At 47.9% G+C, this 22,447-nt stretch overlaps 1 protein-coding gene across 1 annotated transcript; it reads left to right on the plus strand.

The window, feature by feature from the left end:
• Window positions 1–8,433: 8,433 nt before the first annotated feature.
• On the plus strand, window positions 8,434–21,449 carry GDAP1 (ganglioside induced differentiation associated protein 1). Its single transcript, XM_088471556.1, has 6 exons — window positions 8,434–8,604; window positions 10,385–10,577; window positions 14,651–14,824; window positions 17,456–17,550; window positions 20,357–20,471; window positions 20,913–21,449. The coding sequence occupies exons 1-6, from the start codon at window positions 8,521–8,523 to the stop codon at window positions 21,296–21,298; spliced, it is 1,047 nt and encodes a 348-aa protein (XP_088327682.1). The 5' UTR covers window positions 8,434–8,520; the 3' UTR covers window positions 21,299–21,449.
• The last annotated feature ends 998 nt before the right edge of the window (window positions 21,450–22,447 follow it).

Here is a 22,447-nt window from a genome sequence, read left to right on the forward strand (position 1 = left end):
AAATAATCTGTATCAAGGCCATGCTATTGATTATACCTATATGTACGGGTTGAATAAATGTACGCAATGAGAGGTCTTGTTATTTTATTTATTGAATCACCCACGTAGATAGATAGATAGACTATAGACAGACATACACATAGTACAGTATGTATCAGACTAGTACACTACAGGAATGTGAATGTGCAGTTTTTTCATATGAATCAACTGGATACACAGGAAAATATAGGCAAAGTTCAAAAATGCGTCAATAAAGTATACTTATCAGGCTGGTGTATAAAGAAAGCCATTTGCATTCATAACCAGGGCTCTGGTTAAGAATACACACCTTGGGGCAGTGGTTCCCAAACTGTGTGCCGCGGCACCCTGGGATGCCTCAGGACACTTGCAGGGGTGCCTCAGGTTGGTGGTCCAGCACCAAATCAAATTATTTATGGCCAATGTAATACAAATATGTGGACAAACAGAAGCGCAAACTTGTCACACACTACCTATATGGCCCTAAGGATGACAGGTAAGCACAATTTACTTCACTTTACTACTTCACTACATTTTTTCAGAGTTTCTCATAGCAAACTTTTGGCTCAGGCAGAGCCGGATTTAGGGCTACATGGGCCTGGAGCTGAAAAGGGCCAAGGGCCTATTATAAGATGCAGAGGAGGTGTGACCAGTGCCATGTGGGTGTGTACACTACACACCCTACACTATCTGCCCCAATGTCTCTCTAAATATGTAAAAGAAAAAATGCTTCATTTTGTGAGGTAAATAGAAATATAATGTTACTTCTTATGATTTATGGCTGACTGTGTGGAGAGCAGATGGCCAGTCAACATCATGTTGTCATGACAATGGGCCTATTTTTATGTGGAGGCCTGGAGCTGTAGCTCCATCCGCCCCATTGTTAATCTGGCCCTGGGCTCAGGGGTGCCATGAAAACAATTCTGATGCACGAGGTCGCCGCAATTCAGAAAAGTTTGGGAACCACTGCCTTGGGGTATATTTACAAAAAATCGTGTTGATCCGAGATTACATTATCCGATCTGATTTGCCATTGTTTTCAAACTCAAAAATTTACTAAAGGCAAACTCAGGTGAGAAATCATGAAACTCTCTGCAAAACATGGATGAAAACAGAAATAGAAATAAATTCACAATCTGCCAAACTCGCAGGTACTTTCCATAGATAGAAATACGATACAGGAATTTGCCAAGAATTTAAGCGACCAGCGTGTTTAGCAGAATGAAAAGATCAGTGTGATCTGTGCATGCTTCTGCCTGTAATAAAGCAAAAAAGGTTTACATTTTGCAAAACAAATGGAACCAGCCCCAAAAGTATAAGCAGCCCATCAGTCTGTGAGCCAGTCCTGGTTCAAAAATATGGGGGGCAAAATGTGTAGGGGTCAGCCAGGTGAATGAGCAGCCTGACAGAATGACAGCCAAGCCACTCACAGCCAATCAGCGGTAGCTTACTCTAGTAGAGGCCTCTGATTGGCTAGCAGCCTGGCACATGCACATATGGCTCTCCAGTCCGAAATGGCTCGGGACATTGTGTTTTTTTTGTTTTAATGGCCGGGAGACGCTACTGGACAAGTGGACCGACCTGCAAAAATGGGTAGGTGAGTATTTTTTTTTAATCCAAACACGGGGATGTTACTGGAGAAGAAGACCGGACACCGGGGACAAGGTGAGTATAGTGTGAGTGTATGTAATAAAATATTACTTTCTACATTGTGTATGTGTGTGTACTTTGGTTATTTTAATATTTTTTTTACAGTGGGGGTACCGCCTGCTGGCACACATAGTTCTACAAGTGCCAAAGGGCAGGCATGCTGGGACCTGTAGTCCCACTTTAAAAAACAATATTACACTATTATTATTGTCACTATTACCCCTGCACCCACTGGCCAGGGAAGAACCCTGGGCTTCAGCCCTGGCGTGGGGTGCTCAGTAGAAGGGGGGTGGATCCTTTATTGGGGGGTCCCACCTTCCCAGGATCCCCGGCCTGGGCTGACTAGTTTGGGGTGTTAAAGCTTTGGCTGGGGGCCTAGGTGAAAGCGTCCCCTGGCTGCGGCATTGTACCTCGGGTAGTGGAGTCCAGTGCTGGTTTTAAAAATACGGGGAACCCCACGCCATTTTTTCACCATATTTTTAAAACCAGGACCGGTTCACAGAGCCTGGGGCTGGTTATGCTATTGGAGGGACACCACATCTTTTTTTCTGTTTTTAAATGTTTTTACACAATACACACATGCAGCCTGTACATATCTCACTGAGAAGTGCAGGCTCTACGCTATGGCATGTCCCTGATTGCGGGAATGCATCTCCATAGGATTGAATGGAGACGCTATTGCACATCCCCGATCGCGGGAAGGCGTCTCGCGATACGCATGGCGCGGCTCACTGCGCTATGAGCAACAATGCAGCTGGGCCCATCTGTACACCATCAAAAACACGATTCAGCAAAACACACAATTCTTGGTAAACTTTAAGTGGTTCAGCTGACAAAAGTCACCCGTGTTCTTGTGATGCTGTGCATGTTTAAACTCGGGCAATCTCGGACCAAACACAGGGCTTGATTCTTACCTGGTCGCAAGCGCAGTGCGCTCGCAACCGGGTCGATGGTGGGGCAGTGCACATGCGCATGACGGAGCCGGGGGAGTGGCTGCCCAAACGGAGGCGTTCCCATGTGAACACCTCCGTTTGGGGGCGGCCCCACTGACATCAAAAGTGATGTCAGTGGGAGAGATTCCGGGTCTGTAAGAGCCGAACTTTCTCTGGGGCTTGCGGCAACGAGACCCTACCACAAGGGTCTCGTTGCAAGCCCGATGGTCACGATAGTCTTGACCATCGCGACCATCTTCCTGGCTGCTCGCTATAGCTATGGGTGGTCACCCACAGCTGTGCGAGCGGCCAGGAGGCCGTTCTAAAAAAAAAATAGCCCGGCCCTGATTCAGAGCGAGCGCTCTGTCAGAGCATCCGGCTCTGAATCAGGGCCACAATTCCTAGTAAATTTATCCCCTTGAAAAAAGGAGCAATTAGGATGCACCGTAGTGACTATCTGGCGTTTCTGACTCAGTGAAGATCCCGACAGGGGTGATAGGTACCCTAACCCTTCTCCTCTCCCCCCCTAACCCTCCTTTGGTGGTGCCTAACCCTAACCTCCCCCCGGTGGTGCCTAACACTCCCTGCCCACACCCTAAACCTAACTATCCGGGGGGGGGGTCCTAACCCTAACCTTCTCCCGCTGGTGCCTAACCCTAACCCCCCCTGTAGGCTAACCCTAACCCTCCCCGTGGAGTGCATAACCCTAGTCTTCCCCCGGGGGTGCCTAAACCTAACCTCCCCATGCCTGGGGAAACTCTAATACTTACGGTGTTCGGGATGCCGGCGCCGGTATCCTGATCTTCTTTGGGATAGCAATGTCGGCATTTTGCCGGGCGGTGGGATTCCGGTTTCAGTATATTGGCGACTGGCATCCCGTCCACCGCCATATTAACTACATCCCCTGTATAAAGTATGTATAGCGTGAGATGCAGTGGCGTAACTATGGAATTTGGAGCCCAGGGAAAATTTTAAAATGGCGCCCCCCCAATATGCGCGTGCGGAAGGTGCACGCAGCCCAAAAAATGGGCGTGGTCACAAGGGGCAGGGTCACTTGACAATGGGGCGTGTCAACAGGACACATAAACCCTTTCTCGTCACTCTTAACATTCCTTTCCATATGCACCTTAACCCCTGTAGTGCTCCTTATACAGTCCGCCCTATGCAGTGCCCCCAGTAGTGCCCCTTGTACGGTACCCTCAGTAGTGGTGCCCCTTGTGCAGCTCCCCATTAGTTCCCCTTATACAGTACCCCCAGTAGTGGTCCCCCTTGTGCAGCTCCCCATTAGTTCCCCTTATACAGTGTCCCCAGTAGTGGTCCCCCTTAAGCAGGCCCCCAGTTGTGCCCCTTATACAGTGCCCCCAGTAGTAATCCCCCTTATGCAGCCCCCAGTAGTGGTCCCCACTATCCAGTGCCCCTTGTAGTGGTCCTCCCTATTTAGTGCCCCCAGTGCAGTGTCCCTTGTGCCTCCAGTAGTAAGCCCCTTATATAGTGCCCCCAGCAGTAGACCCCCCCTTATGCAGTGCCCATTATATAGTCCCTCCAGTAGCAGTCCCCCCATGCAGTGCCCCAGTAGTAGTCTCCCCCTATGCAGTGCCCTTTATATAGTGCCCCCAGTAGTAGTCTCCTCCTATGCAGTGCCCTTTATATAGTGCCCCCAGTAGCAGTCTCCCCAGTAGTGGTCCCTGATGGCAGGGACGCCGAGAGGGGCGGGAGCGGGTACACTTTACCCGGGCCTGGGCTTCCAAAGGGGCCCAGAGGGGGCCCCCAGGTCCGGTGCCGCCCCCCCCCTCCCGCCTCCCTCCCTCGCAGCAGCCCAGCACGTGGGAGATTGCTAGCGGCTGCTAAGCAGCAGCCACAGCAATCTCCTCTGCCTGAGGGGGGGAGCGATCACATTGATCGCGCCCCCCTCTGGATTTGCGCCGGGCTGATGGGCTTACAGCGCCCCCTCCCCGCTGCACAGCGCCGCTGCAAAACAATTTTTTGTTATTCTTCTTCAAGGGGGCGTGGCCACACCTTCCACGGTTAGGCCACGCCCCCTCTTTACCGGGGCCCCTGCGGCGGTCTCTACGGCCCTGCCTGATGGAGTGCCCCAGTAGTAGTCCCCCCAATTAGTGCCCCCAGTAGTGGTCCTCCCAGTGGTGCCCCCACTTACTGCCCCCAGTAGTAGTTCCCCCGATTAGTGTCCCCAGTAGAGGTCCCCCTAATTACTGCCCCAAGTAGAGGTCCCCCCAATTAGAGCCCCCAGTAGAGGTTCCCCCCAGTGGTGCCCCCAATTAGTGCCCCCAGTAGAGGTTCCCCCCAGTGGAGGCCCCAATTACTGCCCCCAGTAGTAGTCCCAATTAGTGCCCCCAGTAGAGGTTCCCCCCAGTGGTGCCCCCCAGTTACTGCCCCCAGTAGAGGTTCCCCCCAGTGGTGCCCTCAATTACTGCCCCCAGTAGAGGGTGCCCCCAATTACTGCCCCCAGTAGAGTTACCCCACCTCTCAATACATAGCAAAAAATAAAACATTGATAAAAAACTTACCTGCATCCACGCTCCTGTTCCGGCTCCCGGCGCCGCAACGTCCGCACATCAGCCCTTCCAGGCTGGCGCGCTCTGCATTATGGGAGAGACGTCATGACATCTCTCCCATTACTCACTGCAAGAGCCGGACGGAAGCCCGGCTCTTGCAGTGGGCACTGCAGCAGCCAATGAGAGTCTATCTGACTCTCATTGGCTGCTGTTTACACAGACATCTCCACCAGCACTGGCGGAGATGTGTGCAGCAGCAGCAGCCAATGAGAGTCTGTCTGACTCTCATTGGCTGCTGAATAACACACACATCACTGCCATGCTGGCGGCAATGTGTGTTAGCACAGCTTGAGCCGCCTGTACCCTCCTCCTGGCGCTATTGGGCAAGCGCTCGGGGAGGGAAGGGGCTCAGCTGTGCAGCACAGGACCGAGCTGGAAGCCTAGCGCCGGTCCTGTGTAAATGTGTAGCGCTGATCGCACTCACTGCGGTCGGCGCTACACTGGTTGACTAGGGCGGGCCGGTACCGTGGCCGGCAGCGCCCCCCGCGCCATCGGTCCCACGGTGCCCAGGGCACGTACCCTGCTCGCCCTGCCCTAGTTACGCCACTGGTGAGATGTGTGTAATGTGGAAATTGTTATTTTATAAGAGGATTATAATACAGAATGGATGTGGGGAACAAAGGGTCGCTCTGAGTCAAGGACTTCATCTAGGCCATGACCTTGACATGGCGAATTTATTGTCATGTTGTGAACAAAAAAAAGATACGCCAGGTAGACAGCTTCTGTCTGCTGGTGGGATTATTATTAAGTCAGTTTTGGAAAGACTGAGCTTGAGGTGGCAAGAGGACATTCAAGATTCATTATTTTTCTAACAGATCTGGTTTAGATTGAAAAGAGCATAGAGCCTAGGGCTGAACCTTGTGGTACTCCATCTTATAGAGGAAGCAGAAAGGAGGTGGATCCAGAGAATGAAGACTGAAAGATTGGTATGATAATTAGGTTAAGAATCAGCATAGGAGAGTGTCTTGAATGCCTAGGGAATGTCGCTTTTATGTGAGAGTTTGGTGTGGATTAAAAGATCTACACTATTAGACAGTTAAAAAATCAAAAGGTACAAAAGGTCGACATGGTCAAAAGATCAACACACAAAAGGTCGACATGGATGAAGATCGACAGGTACAAAATGTTGGCATGGTAAAAAGATTGAAATTGGAATGATCAACACAGAAATGGTTGACTTTTTTTGTTTTCTAACCCTAATCTTCACCCTACCCCTCCCCTTGGTGCTTAACCCTAACCCTACTTCCTGGTACCTAACCCTAACATTCGGAGTAAGAGCCTACCAATAACCTTCCCTCCTAGTGCCTAACTCTAACCCTCTAGTAAGTGCCTAACCATCTGGGTCATTGCTTAACCCCAACTGTCCCTTCTAGTGCCTAACCCTAATCATCTGGGTCAGTGCCTAACCCCAACTGTCCCTTCTAGTGCCTAACCCTAACACTATGGTAAGTGCCTAACCCTGACCCTTTAAAAAAAAAAATGTGCTGACCATTTTTGTGTCAACCATTCCAATGTAGACCTTTTGTACCTGTCAATCTTCATCCATGTCGACCTTTTGATCGACACACAAATTGACTGATTGTCAAAATAGTTGCTTCATTGGCCTGCGTAAGCTGAAGCTCACCTTAGCCTGGCCGGTGCCTGCTCACTTGCGAAGCTAGAAAATCTGCAGATCTCACAGCCTTGGAGATATACAAAAAACAATTGGGTTTGCTTACATCTCTGAACTAAGGGCCTGATTCAGACCCGGTCCGAGCGCTGAGCGGTCGCAACCGGGGCGATGTTTTCCCACTTGGCATACGCTCGATGGAGCCGGCTCCGTTGTGCGCATGCGTGAGAGAGTCGGCTAGCGACGAGTGCTTCGTCGCTCCGGGTCTCGCACCAAAGGGGGCGAGCTGTGGATGGTGATTGACAGCTCACCCCGTTTGGTAGGCGGGCAGGGGGGGTGGCTAGCCAAACGGAGGCGTTCCCGAAGGAACGCCTGCCGTTTGGGGGCGGCCCCACTGACATCACCAGTGATGTCAGTGGGAGAGCTTCCGGCTCTATTAGAGCCAGAAGCTCTCTGGGGCTTGCGGCCACGAGGGTCTCGTCGCAAGCCCGATGGTCTTGACCATCTCGACCATCATCCTGGCCGCTCGCTATAGCTGTGGGTGGTCACCCACAGCTATGCGAGCGGCCAGGAGGCCGCACAAAAAGAAAAGAAATGCCCTGATTCAGAGCGAGTGCTCTTTCAGAGTGTCTGGCTCTGAATCAGGGCCTAAGGACCTGATTCAGATCCGGACGCTAAGAAGCTTTCGCTCGCAGCTGGCCAATGTTCGCATTTTCTGCATGTGTATGCATCGCAGTGCGCATGCGCGAAAGACCGGGAAGAGGTCGCTCACTGCGCATAAACTGCCCAGAAGAGTGAGTGACAGGAGAAGCCGTTTGTGGGTGGTAACAGGGGCTGGCCATTAAAAACGAGTGGGTGGAGGTGCGAACGCAGGCGTGTCTGAGCATCTTAACGCCGTTTCAGAGACGTGCATAATTAACAGGCAGCGTCATAGTACACGTCACCTGGTTGTATATCACACTGAGGTGCTCGCAGTGCTTGACGTAGGTTATAGTCAACCTCAAGCGATGCGTTCGCTTCCGATGGTTGCATACACTTCCTGGATAGGAAGTGCGCAAGTGGGCGTCTTAAGACAGGCTGGTGGGCGTCTACATACACAAAGCGATCGCACGCCAAGACATAGTGGGCGTGCTTATGCCTTGCTGTGCGTTCACCTGCCGTGCTGTCACTTAGCCGGATTTGCATACGCTGGGTGCGAGCGCACGCGTCTATCAGGCGACTCTGAATCGAGCCCTAAGCCCTGCTGTCCTGTGCTAGATAGATGATAGTTAGGAGCTGATTGGTTGCTATGGGCAACTTCTCCACTCTTTCTCTCTTGAAGGTTTGATACATCTCCTCCAATAGCTTATAATATGCAAGTTTCAAGTTGCTTGCAGGAGATCAGACTCATATTGTTTTGCCTCTGATCACAGAACCCTTTCCCACCAGCCAACGGTGACATGATAACTAACAGGAGATATATTACTACTACGTGGCTCATACACTACAATGACAGTGTAAAAAGGTGCAGTAACTGTTGTGTTTAATGATAACACATATTTACAAGATAATGATGTTACAGTGCGTGTACTAGGTGAGCAGGGAGCACAGGCCAGCAGTGACGGATACAACCACCGACTGCCACGCATTATGCTTAGTATGTATACCAGGAGCATCGCTGCTCTCCCACAATGCTCTGCTGCCGCCAACCGCCCGCATCCCGCAGCCCAGCGTCTCCCCAGTCACCCGGGCAGCAGAGATGAGCGATCACACCGAGCTCAAGCCGGCAGCGGGGGACAAGCTCATCCTCTATCACTGGACCCACTCCTTCACTTCCCAGAGGGTGAGTGCGGCCCTGCGGGATCAGCACCGGGACAGCTCCGTGCATCCGGCCTCTGTGCTAGGTGTGGTCCCTGCTGCTAGTTCCTTCCCAGAGACTGTACAGCACTGCAATGCCGGGGATATAGGGATACACAGCCACACAGCATAGTCCTACGGTAGTGGATAGCTCCCCTTCAGTAGTGCTACACAGCTGAGTGGGCTGTGTCCAGACACTCAATACGGGTCTAATGGTTATTTACTTATTTCACTATTCATTCTATTAGTAACAAACTGGGCCTCATTTGTGAAATTCAAAATGACCAGGGTGCAAAATCCTTTTTAGCAGTGCCATGTGCATCTATGTGAACTAGTATGTCTAGCTGTAACCCAAAATGCGCAGGTTTACAGAGCATTGTGGTGGTGTATGGAGCCGGTGCACCTAGTTTTGCAGAGCAATACAAGAGATTATTAAAATTAGATATTGGGGTGTAAAGGGTGCATTTTAGTTTACCTTGCTGTGCCATATACACTGTGCAATAGGCGTTTAGAAAAGCCGGAAGACCTGCACTAGAAGATCCAAACAGAGTAAGTATTTCTACTATCCCCAACCCTCTCCCCTCCGTAACCCTCCCTTAGGGATGCCTAACACTAGTCTCCCGACTAGTGCCTAACCCCCCCCCCGTAAGTGCCTAAACCGAACCCTCCCGGGGGGGTGCCTAACCCTAACCTCCCCCTGGGGGTGCCTAACCCCCCTTCCCATAGCCTGACCCTAACCCTCCCGGGAGGGGGGGGGTGAGGGTGCCTAACCCTAAGTCCCCCTCGGAGTCCCTAACCTAACTCTCCCCCCCTGACCTTCGTTCGGTATGCTGGGTGTTGGGCTCCGGGCGTAGGGATAATGATAGGCGTTGAGATTTTGACGCCTATCATTAGTCCCCTGTCGGGATTGCACAGTCGGGAAGCTGGCGGTTGGCATTTCGACCGTTGGCTTCCTGAGTGCATACCCTTCAGAAGGACTCCCGAGACACTTCTGGGTCAGTTACCTCTTTGTAAAGGACAACTCTTTTCAAAAGAGAGCTGTCCTTTGCTATTTTAATCACAATTCTAGGTACTTCCTGGCGCCAAAATGCGATGCGTAGTACATCCCGTCCACACTCTCTGTTCACATACAGATATGTCCTCACACACTGAGCATTTTTATGCCATACGGCACGAGACGCCCACTGTGAGACACTCCGAGATGAGTAATGTACCATATTTTTCTTTAAAATTTGCATCTTAGTCACATCACAGCAAAAAGCAGTATACTAGAGACGCTGGGCTGCCACACTGGAATTGATATAACACATGTACAAAGTCGCAGATTAAAGACTTTTTACACAGATTCAGACTAAGTCACACACAGGTACAAATGTTGCAAACCCCAGTGATCAGTGTATGCTAGCAATGCAGTTTTGTCGATTCCAGTTTTATTTATGCAAACTCACTTCTTGAGCAAAAAAGACACACAGTAGAGTTGCATGGGATTCTGCGCATCGAACGTAGCTATTTGGCGCTACTTCAGCCATAGTATAAAAGGACACATTTCTAGGTGTACTTCTGTGTTACGGAGGCCTCTTCCGAGAAATGAGGCATGCAGTGTGACTTGTTCAGGACAGACCACATGAACGACTTGCTGCAAATAGAACGCGTTTCGCTTTTTTCTTACATATACCAGTAACTGCAGGAGGAGGATGTATTAGGAAACTATGGTTGCCAGTTCCTGTGATATACCTGAAGTTCATTCTTTTTGTTTTCATTACTAGGTACGGCTCGTCATAGCAGAGAAGTCTCTTAAGTGTGAAGAGCATGATGTGAGTCTTCCACTGAGCGAGCACAATGAGCCCTGGTTTATGCGGCTCAACCCCTCGGGAGAAGTTCCAGTTCTTGTTCATGGAGAAAATATCATCTGTGAAGCCACGCAGATTATTGATTATCTGGAGCAAACATTTACTGCTGGTAATATCGGTATATGTTTTATTCGGATAATGTATGCGATCATTTATAATCTTGTGGTGTTTATACAATAAAACATTACCATGTACAAGTAAAAGCATCTGGTAGAGCACTAATTTAATGGTGTTAGAACTGAGGTGACTTAAATAGCCCCAGAATCTAAAAAATGGCACCTCTTGCACATATTACAATAAATGTATCTGTACAGATATAACAAAGGTGGAGGTTATAGGGGGTGACGTATGTCAGAAGTATGTATGTTACAAGTAGAGTTGAAATCCTGCCAGCCAATGGCATCTAAAAGACCTGCAGTTAGTAAAGAGTGGGTGCTTCTGGATGATGAAGGTGTTGCATACTTTTGGTGGGACAATCCCATTTTTTGAGAACTGTTACATGGTCTCACAATCAAGACAATTGTTCTGATTCACCGGGAGGGCTTGGTGATTTTGCACTGTCGCAAGCTGATTGGTGTCCGCCTTTGAATGTCTGAATGCATCTGAATCCCTCTTATGATAATATCACAATAATGTTGATGCTGTGATCTTTTCAATTAACACACATGTGTATTGATATGAACTTAACAAATTTGTCATTTGTGTCTAACTTCCTTTTACATGATCTGGCATAAACCAGATGCATTTACTACTGTGCACCCCAGGAGCAATGCCAGTGCATTTGTTACCCATGCAGTGCTGGACACATGTTGTATATACAGCCAGCACTGCTTCATAACAGAATGCGCCTTTTCTGCAATTCATTTTACCCCTGTGATTTAGACACAAATTACACCCAACTCAGCAAGGATGTGGTCAGGATGCCGGCGGACAGGATTCCGAACGTCAATATACCGACAAATACAAAAATGTAGAAAAGGGAATAGACAGGCTGGGTGCTTATGAATATTATGTAGGAATCAAATGTACGTTCCTCAAATGGTGTTTTGAGCATCCACTTGCGTCTTCCTAAGAATTTTTCCTTGTTGCTATAATCACTCTCGTCCGTGGAGCATCAACAACATATGAAAGACAAAAAGTTTGTGTATAAATAAACTTCAATTTTCAAAAATGATGGAGAAAGATTTAAACATTCAGTCCCAATATCCCACGTGCATTGCAGGCGTACCCCACTCACAGAAGGGACAGGGAATGTGTTCCTCAAATGGTATCTTTAGACTATTCCTTCACCCACATATGTGCATTCATCACTGGATTGAGGTGCTGCGTAACATCACTCACTTGTTGTGAAATAGATAAATATTCATAAAGGTTTCTTTATAAATCATGCGTCACTAGCGTACTGGAACTCATACTATTTTCAAGATGATCTCTCACATCACGGTTTCTTTAATTTCACTAGTGTCCACACGTCAGGATGAAAAGATCAATCTGCAAAATCTCATACCTCATGGGAAATGAAGAATCACACCTCCCTCATTTCCCATGAGGTATGAGATTTAGCAGATTGATTATTTGCATATTATTACACTTATGGTATTTTATTTTACCTCATGAGATTCGTAATTTTTGAACCAACCTTTTGCAGAAACACTGGGCCTGATTCAGACCCGATCGCAAGCGTTTGAGCGCTAGCAAGCGGGTCCAAGGTGGGCTCTGCGCAAGCCCCGGAGCGAGAGAGAAATTCTCTCGCTCTGTGGCTCATTACAGATCGACAGCTCGCCCCGTTTTGTAGGCGTGGCGGGGGGGTGGCTTCACAAACGGGGGTGTTCCCTGACGTTTGTGACATAACCAGTGATGTCGGTGGGAGAGCTTCCGGCTCTATTAGAGCCAGAGGTCCTCTGGGGCTTGCGGCCACGAGACCCTACCACAAGGGTCTCGTTGCAAGCCCTGATGGTCGCGATGGTCTTGACCATCGGGACCATCATCCTGGCCGCTCGCAATAGCTGTGGGTGGTCACCCACAGCTATGCGAGCGGCCAGGAGGCCGCACAAAAAAAAAAAAAAAACGTCCTGATTCAGAGCGTCCGTCTCTGAATCAGGCCCACAGTCTTTTATGTATTGGATTTTAATTCTGTTTATATAATTTTTTTTAACTTGAATTTTACATTGTGAACTAGACCTTTTTATTCTGGAATAAATTGATTCCCCCGGAGAGCTGTAAGAGCTGCAGTGTGCATGTCTGGAGCGTCCTAAAGGTTGCTCTGGGCAGCATTGCCACAGCAATTCTAGTTGCAGGGTGCCATTCCAGGCACCCTGTTAGACAGATGCAGGGACCGTGGGTGAGCTCTGCGCCCTGGGCCTGATTCAAGCGGGTTGACTGTTAGGCAATGCTCACGCGCTGCACTGCACGTGCGCAAGCCCCGGAGTGAGCACAAAAAGCACTCTCTCCGATGCTCGCATCCAAAAGGGGCGGCTGTCGATGTTGATCGATAGTTCGCCCCGTTTGGAAGGCGGGGAGGGGGGGGTGGCTGGACAAACGGAGGCGTTCCTGCAGGAACGCCTGCCGTTTGGGGGCGGCCCTACTGATATCACTCGTGGTGTCAGTAGGTGGACTTCCTGTTCTATTAGAGCAGGAAGTCCACTGGTACTTGCGGCCACAGGACCCTACTGCAAGGGTCTTGTCGCAAGCCCGATGGTCGCAATGGTCTAGACCATCGCGACCATCATCCTGGCTGCTCGCAATAGCTGTGGGTGGTCACCCACAGCTATGCGAGCGGCCAGGAGGCCGCACAAAAAAACCCCAAAACGTCCTGATTCAGAGCGTCCGTCTCTGAATCAGGCCCACAGTCTTTTATGTATTGGATTTTAATTCTGTTTATATATTTTTTTTTAACTTGCATTTTACATTGTGAACTAGACCTTTTTATTCTGGAATAAATTGATACATTTTTTAACTTACCTGGTGGATATTTTTACTTGGAGCCTTGGGCTTAATTTCATCCTGACGTGTGGACACTAGTGAAATTAAAGATACCGTGATGTGAGAGATCACCTTGAAAATAGTATGAGTTCCGGTACGCTAGTGACGCATGATTTATAAAGAAACCTTTATGAATATTTATCTAATTCACAACAAGTGAGTGATGTTACGCAGCACCTCAATCCATTGGTGAATGCACATATGTGGGTGAAGGAATAGTCTAAAGATACCGTTTGAGGAACACATTCCCTGTCCCTTCTGTGAGTGGGGTACGCCTGCAATGCACGTGGGATATTGGGACTGAATGTTTAAATCTTTCTCCATCATCACGGGGTTGAAAATTGAAGTTTATTTATGCACACACTTTTTGTCTTTCATATGTTGTTGATGCTCCACGGACGAGAGTGATTATAGCAACAAGGAAAAATTCTTAGGAAGACGCAAGTGGATGATCAAAACACCATTTGAGGAACGTACATTTGATTCCTACATAATATTCATAAGCGCCCAGCCTGTCTATTCCCTTTTCTACATTTTTGTATTTGTATTATGTTTTTATTGGTTGTGGTGATATCCAAACAGAATTAAGGACTCCTTTGGGCAGCTGTGCGCAGACAGGTGGACAGTCCCTACATTTTAGTGTTTCATTGTCATTATACCAATACCGTCAGAATGCCGACGCCGCAATGTCAAGGAGATCAAGATACCGACGTCAGCATCCTGACTGCTGCATCCCGAAGGTAAGTATGCGGGTTAGTATTAGGGTTAACCTGGGCAAGGGGGGGTAGGTTTAGGGACCTCCCAGGGTGGGTTAGGGTTAGCCACCGACTAGAGAGAGTTAGGCTAACAGGACGGGGTGTTAGGGTTAGGTGGCACCACCGGGGGGAGTTTAGGGTTAGGCATCATCCTGGGAGGGTTAGGTTTAGGGTACAGGAAGGGGGGGTTAGGGTTAGGCACCACCGGGAGGAGGTTAGGGTTAGGCACCACCGGGTGAGGTTTAGGGCTAGGGGGGAGAGGGGGGGGGGGGGGTTAGTGTACTTACTGGCCACTGTCTGGATTTTGCTCATCAGGAAGCCGCCGCCGGTCATCCATACCGATTCCCTCAGCATGACCTCACAATCTTTCTTTCACTATGTTCATTTAATATTGGATCTGGTTGTTTGCACGTGTTTTGTTGATATGTGTACCTGTTCTTTGCAGAGAAAACACCAAGACTGATGCCTGAAGAAGGGAGCGTCTACTTTCTCAGAGTGCAACACTACCGAGAACTACTGGACTCGTTGCCCATGGATGCATATACTCATGGCTGCATCCTCCACCCAGAGCTAACAGTAGACTCTATGATACCGGCGTATGCAACATCCAGAATTCGCAGTATGTACAGAATGCAGACATAGCATAGACTCTCCGTATTAATAAAATAGAAACAATTAGTTTTCCATGTGTAGCTTTGCTAGTTTTTGAGATAGATTATTCTAGCCCTCCCTGCTGGGATACTGCCCCAAAATGAGCTTGATGCTTTATAATGATCCTATAATAACCATTTGGAATACTATTCGGTAAAACATTCAATCCTGTTGATGGGTGACTGCTTTTAACCTGGAAAGTCTTCTTAGGGGATTTATTATTTTTTATTTTTTGGTTAGGATATGTTTAGCTCTATTACAGCTATACCTAATTGCATGCAAAAATACTAACATCTAACCTTTGACCACAATTTTACTGGATTCCTCTGAGGAGTTATAATATATATGAATTTATTGTGTTGTATGTCAGTGGTTCATAAACTTAGGACCTCATTCAGAGCCGCTCGCAAAATGCGAGCAATCGCTCTGAATGAGGGCGGCCGCATCTCTAAAATGAGCTGGCCTCCTGGCCGCTCGCTAAGCTGTGGGTGACCAAGACCATCGCGACCATTGGGGCTTGCGACGAGACCCTTGTGGTAGGGTCTCGTCTGCCGCAAGCCCCAGTGAGCTTTCAGCTCTATTAGAGCCAAAAGCTCACCACTGACATCACGAGTGATGTCAGTGGGGCCGCCCCCAAACGGCAGGCGTTCCGTCGGGAACGCCTCCATTTGGCAAGCCACCCCCCCGGCCCGCCTACAAAACGGTGCGTGCTGTCGATCACCACCGTCAACCGCCCCTTTTGTAGTGAGCTCCGGAGCGAGATAATTTCTCGCTCCGGGGCTTGCGCGTGCGCGGGGCCTCTACATCGACCCGCTTGGGAGCTCATCGGCGCTTGTGAGTGGGTCTGAATGAGACCCTTAGTCCTCAAGGCACCGTAACAGTCCAATAGTCCACAGACCTGTACTGTCTATTTTACAAATATATTTCTATATACCCTTCCGTTAGGATAAACTATTTAGCTGAGCACATGTAATGTTAGCCGTATTTGCGGATCCTCCTCTCTGCAGCAGGAGGGTGATGTTTGTTGGCATCTACCAACATGCCCTGTCCCACCACCGTTTAATCTGCCTGTGTGATGTATTTATAAACTCTTGTTGCAAATAGCTTTCTGAGCTTGGAATTTTAGAACTACTTACACTTACAAAGTGGAATTATTCCATTAACCAGAATTAAACACAAACACACAGTTTTGATGATAACGTCCCTTTGAACAGAATGTTTAAATTATTTTATTATTGCAGTGACTGTACCACCAACTTTAGAAATGTAGTTGCCTGCACAGTTGTATTGAAGCTTTCCAGTCTACATTGAGCATTTGGGCGATGGTGCAGAGTTGACTTTTTTGTTCTCACTCTGTTCATGCGCCGGAAACATCACATTTATATATACAACTGAAAGGTCATAACTAGGCTATAATGGGGCGTCTCATGTAGACAGTGTGCAGCGAGAGTGTGCTGACGGATTTGCCGGCTATGCAGAAATGGGCAGAATACACTAATTTTCTGATGTATCTTTTGCAACAAGGAGAAGGCTGATGTAAGCGCGCGTCAATGATGATGTTGACGGGTATCCGACCTAGCATATGGGTAGTGGAGGTCTGCTCACAAAGATGTGTATAGCTCTACATACGTTACATACATTAACATTACCAGTACCTACATTAAGGTTAATCTATGTCCATCAGGTCCTAGGCCCTAGACTGCCGCTCAAGCAAGCTGGAGGGGTGGTTTATGTGTTTACTCTGTCACGTTAGAAATAAGTGACATTCTCAAATCATGAGCTTTTTATCCCTACCGTCTCTCCAGCCCATTTAGAGCCCAGTTCAGGAGTCATTTATTTGTATCTTATAAACTAGGGGAGCGGAATCGACAACTTCTTGTGTTTTGATTAGGCAAGCGGTAGTGATTTTAGGCCGTGCCACCCACATGGAGGAAATAGGTGAATATCCCTCGCCTGCTACCCTGACCGTCATGTGTAGCCAGGAGCCTTACAGTGCCGCTAGGCAGCCTTCGCAGTTCTCCTGAGCTGTAAATTGCAGAAGGTTCCTCCAGATACTTAATCCAGTTCCTGGCTTCAAGCAACGGCTTGGGGAGGAACACCCATCTATTACCTGTATAGGGTAGCAGGACGTAAAAAGTGAAGATCTGCAAATATGAATAAACCCTTTAAACTCAATGCTGGCAGATATTGGACACTTGCAACATTATTTTTAACATAAAAAGTTCAGTTTTGACTATAATGCTGCTTTAATACAGATATCTGACACTTGTATATTAGATTCAGTATGAAATTAGAAATGCAACTGTTTTTGTAGGGTAGTGGCTACTAATTGAGCAGTTGGGCAAGTGCGGCAATAGGTAAACTAGATTGTTTCTGCATATAAGAGCAGGAGTTGGTGGAGCACTTTATAGTGCAATCTCTGTGATGCAAATAAACAATGGTGCGTATACAAACAGATTATAATACACTGCTTAGACGTGCATATCTGCCTTGGTTGGCCTATGATTATTTATTGTAACAGACCAGAATTCCGTTTTGCATAAATTATATAAAAATTTAAATGATAAGTGCTAATTTATTTGTCTCTTTCCCCCTCCAGCTCAAATAGGCAGCACAGAATCTGAGCTTAAAAAACTTGCTGAAGAAAATCCAGATCTTGAAGATGCTTACATTGCAAAGCAAAAACGCCTAAAAGTAAGTGTATCACATATTATGTAAATTGGACATGAAAATGGACCTGTCACCAGGGGCTGCTTTAATATTGATAAAAAAGATGCATGTAAAATAAACATTACGCAAACATATCCAATAAGTTGTCTGAACCTCACTGAACTGCAAAATACTTACTGTACTGTAACACAAAGTGTAATCCATCCACAATTCGCACACTGTTATTTTCCAGAACAAGTAAATCAACCATGATGCCCCCACTGTATTGTCACAAGAACTTTAAACTTGCCTCAAAACTCAGACTGCACTGTCACAGGACCTGTTATCTGCTACAGTGCCCTCACTGTACTGGTACAGGAACTTTAAGCTTGACTCAAACCCCCTACTGTACTGTCACATTACCAATCAGCTATAAACTAATGCCCTCAATGTACTGGCACAGTACCTGTTAGTTGACTAGTAACCCCTTCTGGCTAATATTAACCACTTAACTGGCTAATATTATTTCCAAAAACCACTCAGAAATAAAAAAAAAATTAATAATTGAATTAGGTCAAGAACATCTATTTAAAAATAAAAAAAGCAAACATCTTTTTCTTTTGAAACTAACATTAATATACATTTTTTAAATAACATGCAGACAGACGATATATCGGAACATCGATCATAGGAACATAGGGGGTCATTCAGACGGGTCGATGTTACCCCAATGCGCATGCGCACGACGGAGGGAGCTCCGTCGTGCGCATGCGCGAGACCCGCACAGCGACAGCCAAGCTGTCACTCCGGGTCTCGCACCAAAGGGGGCGTGCTGTCGATGGTGACTGACAGCACGCCCCCTTTGGTGGGCGTGCCGGGGGCGTGGCTGCCAGACGGAGGTGTTCCCATGGGAACACCTACCGTCTGGGTCCGGCCCCACTGACATCACTAGTGATGTCAGTGGGAGTGATTTTGGCTCTGATAGAGCCAAAATCACTCCAGGGCTTGCGGTCACCGAGGCCCTACCGCAGGGTCTCGTCACAAGCCCGATGGTCGCGATGGTCTTGACCATCTTTTTGGCCGCTCGCATATGCTGTGGGTGGTCACCCACAGCAATGCGAGCGGCCAGGAGGCCGCTCCATTTTTAGGTAGGAGGGCACTGATTCAGAGCGAGCGCTCTGGTCAGAGCGTCCGGCTCTGAATCAGGCCCATAGTGGCATCACAACTTTATATTACCCCAATGGGTGTTCCTCTCTGCATGCGCCTGGTGGGGGGTGCTTCCGGGCTGCCCAGTCAGCAGTGATTGCCTGCATGGCAGACACTGGGGGAGGGTGCAAGAATGCAGAGGGGTAGGGAGGTCCCTCTGAGATTGATGGCTGTTGAAGGATTATCTTCCAGCAGCCACTCACTAGGCGTTTCTGACTGATTGCATCAGATGCGACCATGTCAGGGAAAGCCCAGCCTGGTGTGGCCCTATCTGCTTCGGTTGCTTCACCTGTTGCTGTCACTGCAGCGTTCACTGTCACTTGTAAAGTGAAGCATCCAGTGCAGGGAAGGCAAAGGAGCTCCCCTTAGTACCCCCTCTGTCGCCGGGCCTGCAGTGCTGGCTCCTCCTCAGTGACCAGGAGCTAGGCACTGTCATATTATCGTGCAACGCCCATTACCCACTACTGACATTTTGAAGTCACCCCCTTGGATGGTGTCACATGGTGCAGTCTGCAACCCCCTAGTGACACCACTGCACACACTAACTGCGCTGATACAGGATCTGTCGGCGGCCTCGAACCTCACTGTGTAGTCACATGACCTGATAGCTTGTCACAAAATGCCAGTGTATTGTCACAGTGTCACAATTTTAAATCATTAAGGAATTAAGGGCCTGATTCAGGTTCGATCGCAAGGCTGCGGACGCACACAACCGGACGATGTTCGCGTTCTGCGCATGCGTATGCATTGCAGTGCACGTGCGCAAGCCATCCACTGCGATCGGGAACTCAGCAGCACAACGAAATGATTGACAGGAAGCACCGTTTGGGGGTGGAGATGGGGGGTTGTTGGAGGAACGCAGCCTGTGAGTTTGAACGCCGTTACAGGGGCGTGCATAATTAAGCCCCTGCAATGGCATACACAGCCAGAGGTCTACATGGCGACAGGAAGTTTTGCAATTTGTGAGTCAGGGACAGCTCAACCACAACTGTGCATATGGGTCTGATGTTACCGATGTTTTCGCTGACTTGCGGATGTATGTAATGGGAAGTGGGCGGCTTATACAGTGGTGGGCGTCTTGGTATAGTGCTGCGCTGTGATCGCATTCATTTGCATATTTTCGCAGCAAGCGGGTGCGTGCAATTGCAGACTTGTGATCCATGCTGAATCAGGCCCTAAATCCACAATGAAGAATGTTGAATAATTTGGTGGCTCCCAGCAGTTACAGTCTCTTTCTGGCAAAAAATGCTGACTCTAATGTTACAGTGGGGTATATTAAATTGTTTGCTCTGGCGACTGTCAGTGATGGGTGCCCGACCAAGCAATTCCATTGTTGCTTTGCTCGCCACCTCCTGAGGTGAGGAGTTTGGGCGCCCTAACCAGGACATTAGATGGATATTAGCCATTTTATGCAGCTAAACCCGGTCTAATTTAGTTCAAAAAGTGCAATAATTAATGGGCGTCCAAAAACAATTGAATTGCTACTTTGGCACCCATTAAGTACCGCAGCTAAGAAAACCAATTGAATCACTCCACAGGGTCTGAAAACTGCCCAGTAAGCTCGAGATCACAATTTCTTAGGATTTGTTTACTGCTCATGTTCAGTATTGTTGATAATATTCTGGTAAATCTTATGTTTTAATAGACTAAATTGATGGAGCATGATAACATAAAGTACTTGAAGAAAATACTTGATGAGCTGGAAAAAGTCCTGGATCAGGTGGAAACAGAATTACAAAGACGAAGTGAAGAAACACCAGGTGAGAGTGGGCATTATATGTAATGTTCAAATATGTATTATTTTTTTTTAATCACTGCATGTTTGACAAAGTGCAGGAGCAAATGCCGCATTGTCTTTAATGCAATTATAAATAAGTTTGCATATATAAAAGAGTAGTATGTTAGTTGCACATACAGCTAGAATATCAGATGACAGTCACACACAAAGGTCTACTGTGAACTCTAGAGGGAGCCGCCATGGAAAGGACATAGGGCATAAGAACATACATTAAATTATATCTCCCATTAGAACGGGGTCAGGATGTTACTTGTGTGCGATGCAGTTTAGCTAAACAATGACAGTGTAGAAGCTGGTTGACTATATAGGTTCTCTATAAGTTATCTAAGTTATCTCTATAAGTTATCTAAGTTATATAAGTTATCTAAGTCTCAATTAACTTTATTATTTCTGTCGTATACAGAGGAAGGTGCGGGCAATGAGTCGTGGCTGTGTGGGCAGTTCTTCAGCCTGGCAGATGTGTCATTAGCTGTCACTCTCCACCGACTGAAGTTTCTTGGATTTGCCAGGAGAAACTGGGGGAATGGAAAACGTCCTAATTTGGAGGCGTATTATGAACGCATCCTACAACGAAAGACTTTTAATCAAGTTCTCGGAAACGTCAACAATATTTTAATTTCTGCTGTGTTGCCAACTGCGTTCCGCGTGGCCCGCAAACGAGCCCCTTCAATTCTTGGCACAACCCTGATGATAGGATTGTTGGCGGGGACAGGATACATATGTTTCATGTGCGTCAGAAAAAGACTGTTTAACGTCTTCTTGTCCGTTAAGTCAAAATACTTTTTTTAGTTCATTGTTAAATGTTTTGGGGGTGAGTACCATAATTGTTATATTAGAAGGTATATTGTAAAAACAGATGAACATAGAAGATTATTAATGCACAGTATGACACATAAAACATAGTTTGTACATCCTGTGATATCTGCACATTGTGCCACAATAAAAGAAATTTAACAATGACTGCTTTGTCTTCCAAAGTGCCATTACTGTAATGTTACATTCACATGAGCAATCCTTCCAACCCCCTATTGTCCTGCATCTTGTTTTCGAACACTGGGCCTGATTCAGAGACGGACGGCCTCCTGGCCGCTCGCATAGCTGGGTGACCACCCACAGCTATAGCGAGCGGCCAGGTTGATGGTCACGATGGTCAAGACCATCTCGACCATCGGGCTTGCGACGAGACCCTTGTGGTAGGGTCTCGTGGCCGCAAGCCCCAGAGAGCTTCTGGCTCTAACAGAGCCGGAAGCTCTCCCACTGACATCACTTCGCTTGGGAACGCCTCCATTTGTGAAGCCACCCCCTGGCCACTCCTACCAAACGGGGCGAGCTGTCAATCACCATCGACAGCTCGCCCCCTTTGGTGCGAGAGACGGAGCACCCGTCGCTAGCCGGGTCTCGCGCATGCGCACGACGCAGCCGACTCCGTCGTGTGCATGCCCAGTGGCCAACCATCGACCCGGTTGCGAGCGCTCAGCGCTTGCGACCGGGGCTGAATCAGGCCCTCTGAACGGGCTAACATTTTTTTCCAAAAACCGCTCAGAAATTGTCGGGTTTTTTTTATGATTGAATTAAGTCAAGAACATCTATTTATAACTTATCCAACACAATTTTATAAAAATAAAATAAATATATATATTTTTTTATTTGAAACACAAAACATTACTATTTATTTTTAACATATCGATCATCAATATATCGGACTATCAATGATCGAACCATTGCGACTTTGCATTTCCCCAGCGGCTGCTCTTCTAAGCAGCCGCCAGATATATATTGGGGGGCTGAGGGCTGCTACATTTCAGCAGCAGGGCCAGCAACAGAAATCTCGGGGCCCGGTACACTGATGTATCTGGGGGCCCCACCAGCCCCCGACCTCGCCAGCCCGACCTCGCACCCACACATAACTCCCCTTGCATGTATGATATGTGAAGATTG

This window comes from Taudactylus pleione, unplaced genomic scaffold (assembly GCF_031769625.1).
Source record: "Taudactylus pleione unplaced genomic scaffold, aTauple2 ptg000114l, whole genome shotgun sequence".
NCBI lineage: Eukaryota > Metazoa > Chordata > Amphibia > Anura > Myobatrachidae > Taudactylus > Taudactylus pleione.

Coding starts and splice junctions, on each gene's coding strand:
- GDAP1 (XM_088471556.1), top strand. CDS start 8,521: ATGAGCGATCACACCGAGCTCAAGCCGGCAGCGGGGGACAAGCTCATC. Junction 17,551..20,356: donor CAAAGCAAAAACGCCTAAAA/GTAAGTGTATCA, acceptor ATGTTTTAATAG/ACTAAATTGATGGAGCATGA. Junction 20,472..20,912: donor ACGAAGTGAAGAAACACCAG/GTGAGAGTGGGC, acceptor TGTCGTATACAG/AGGAAGGTGCGGGCAATGAG.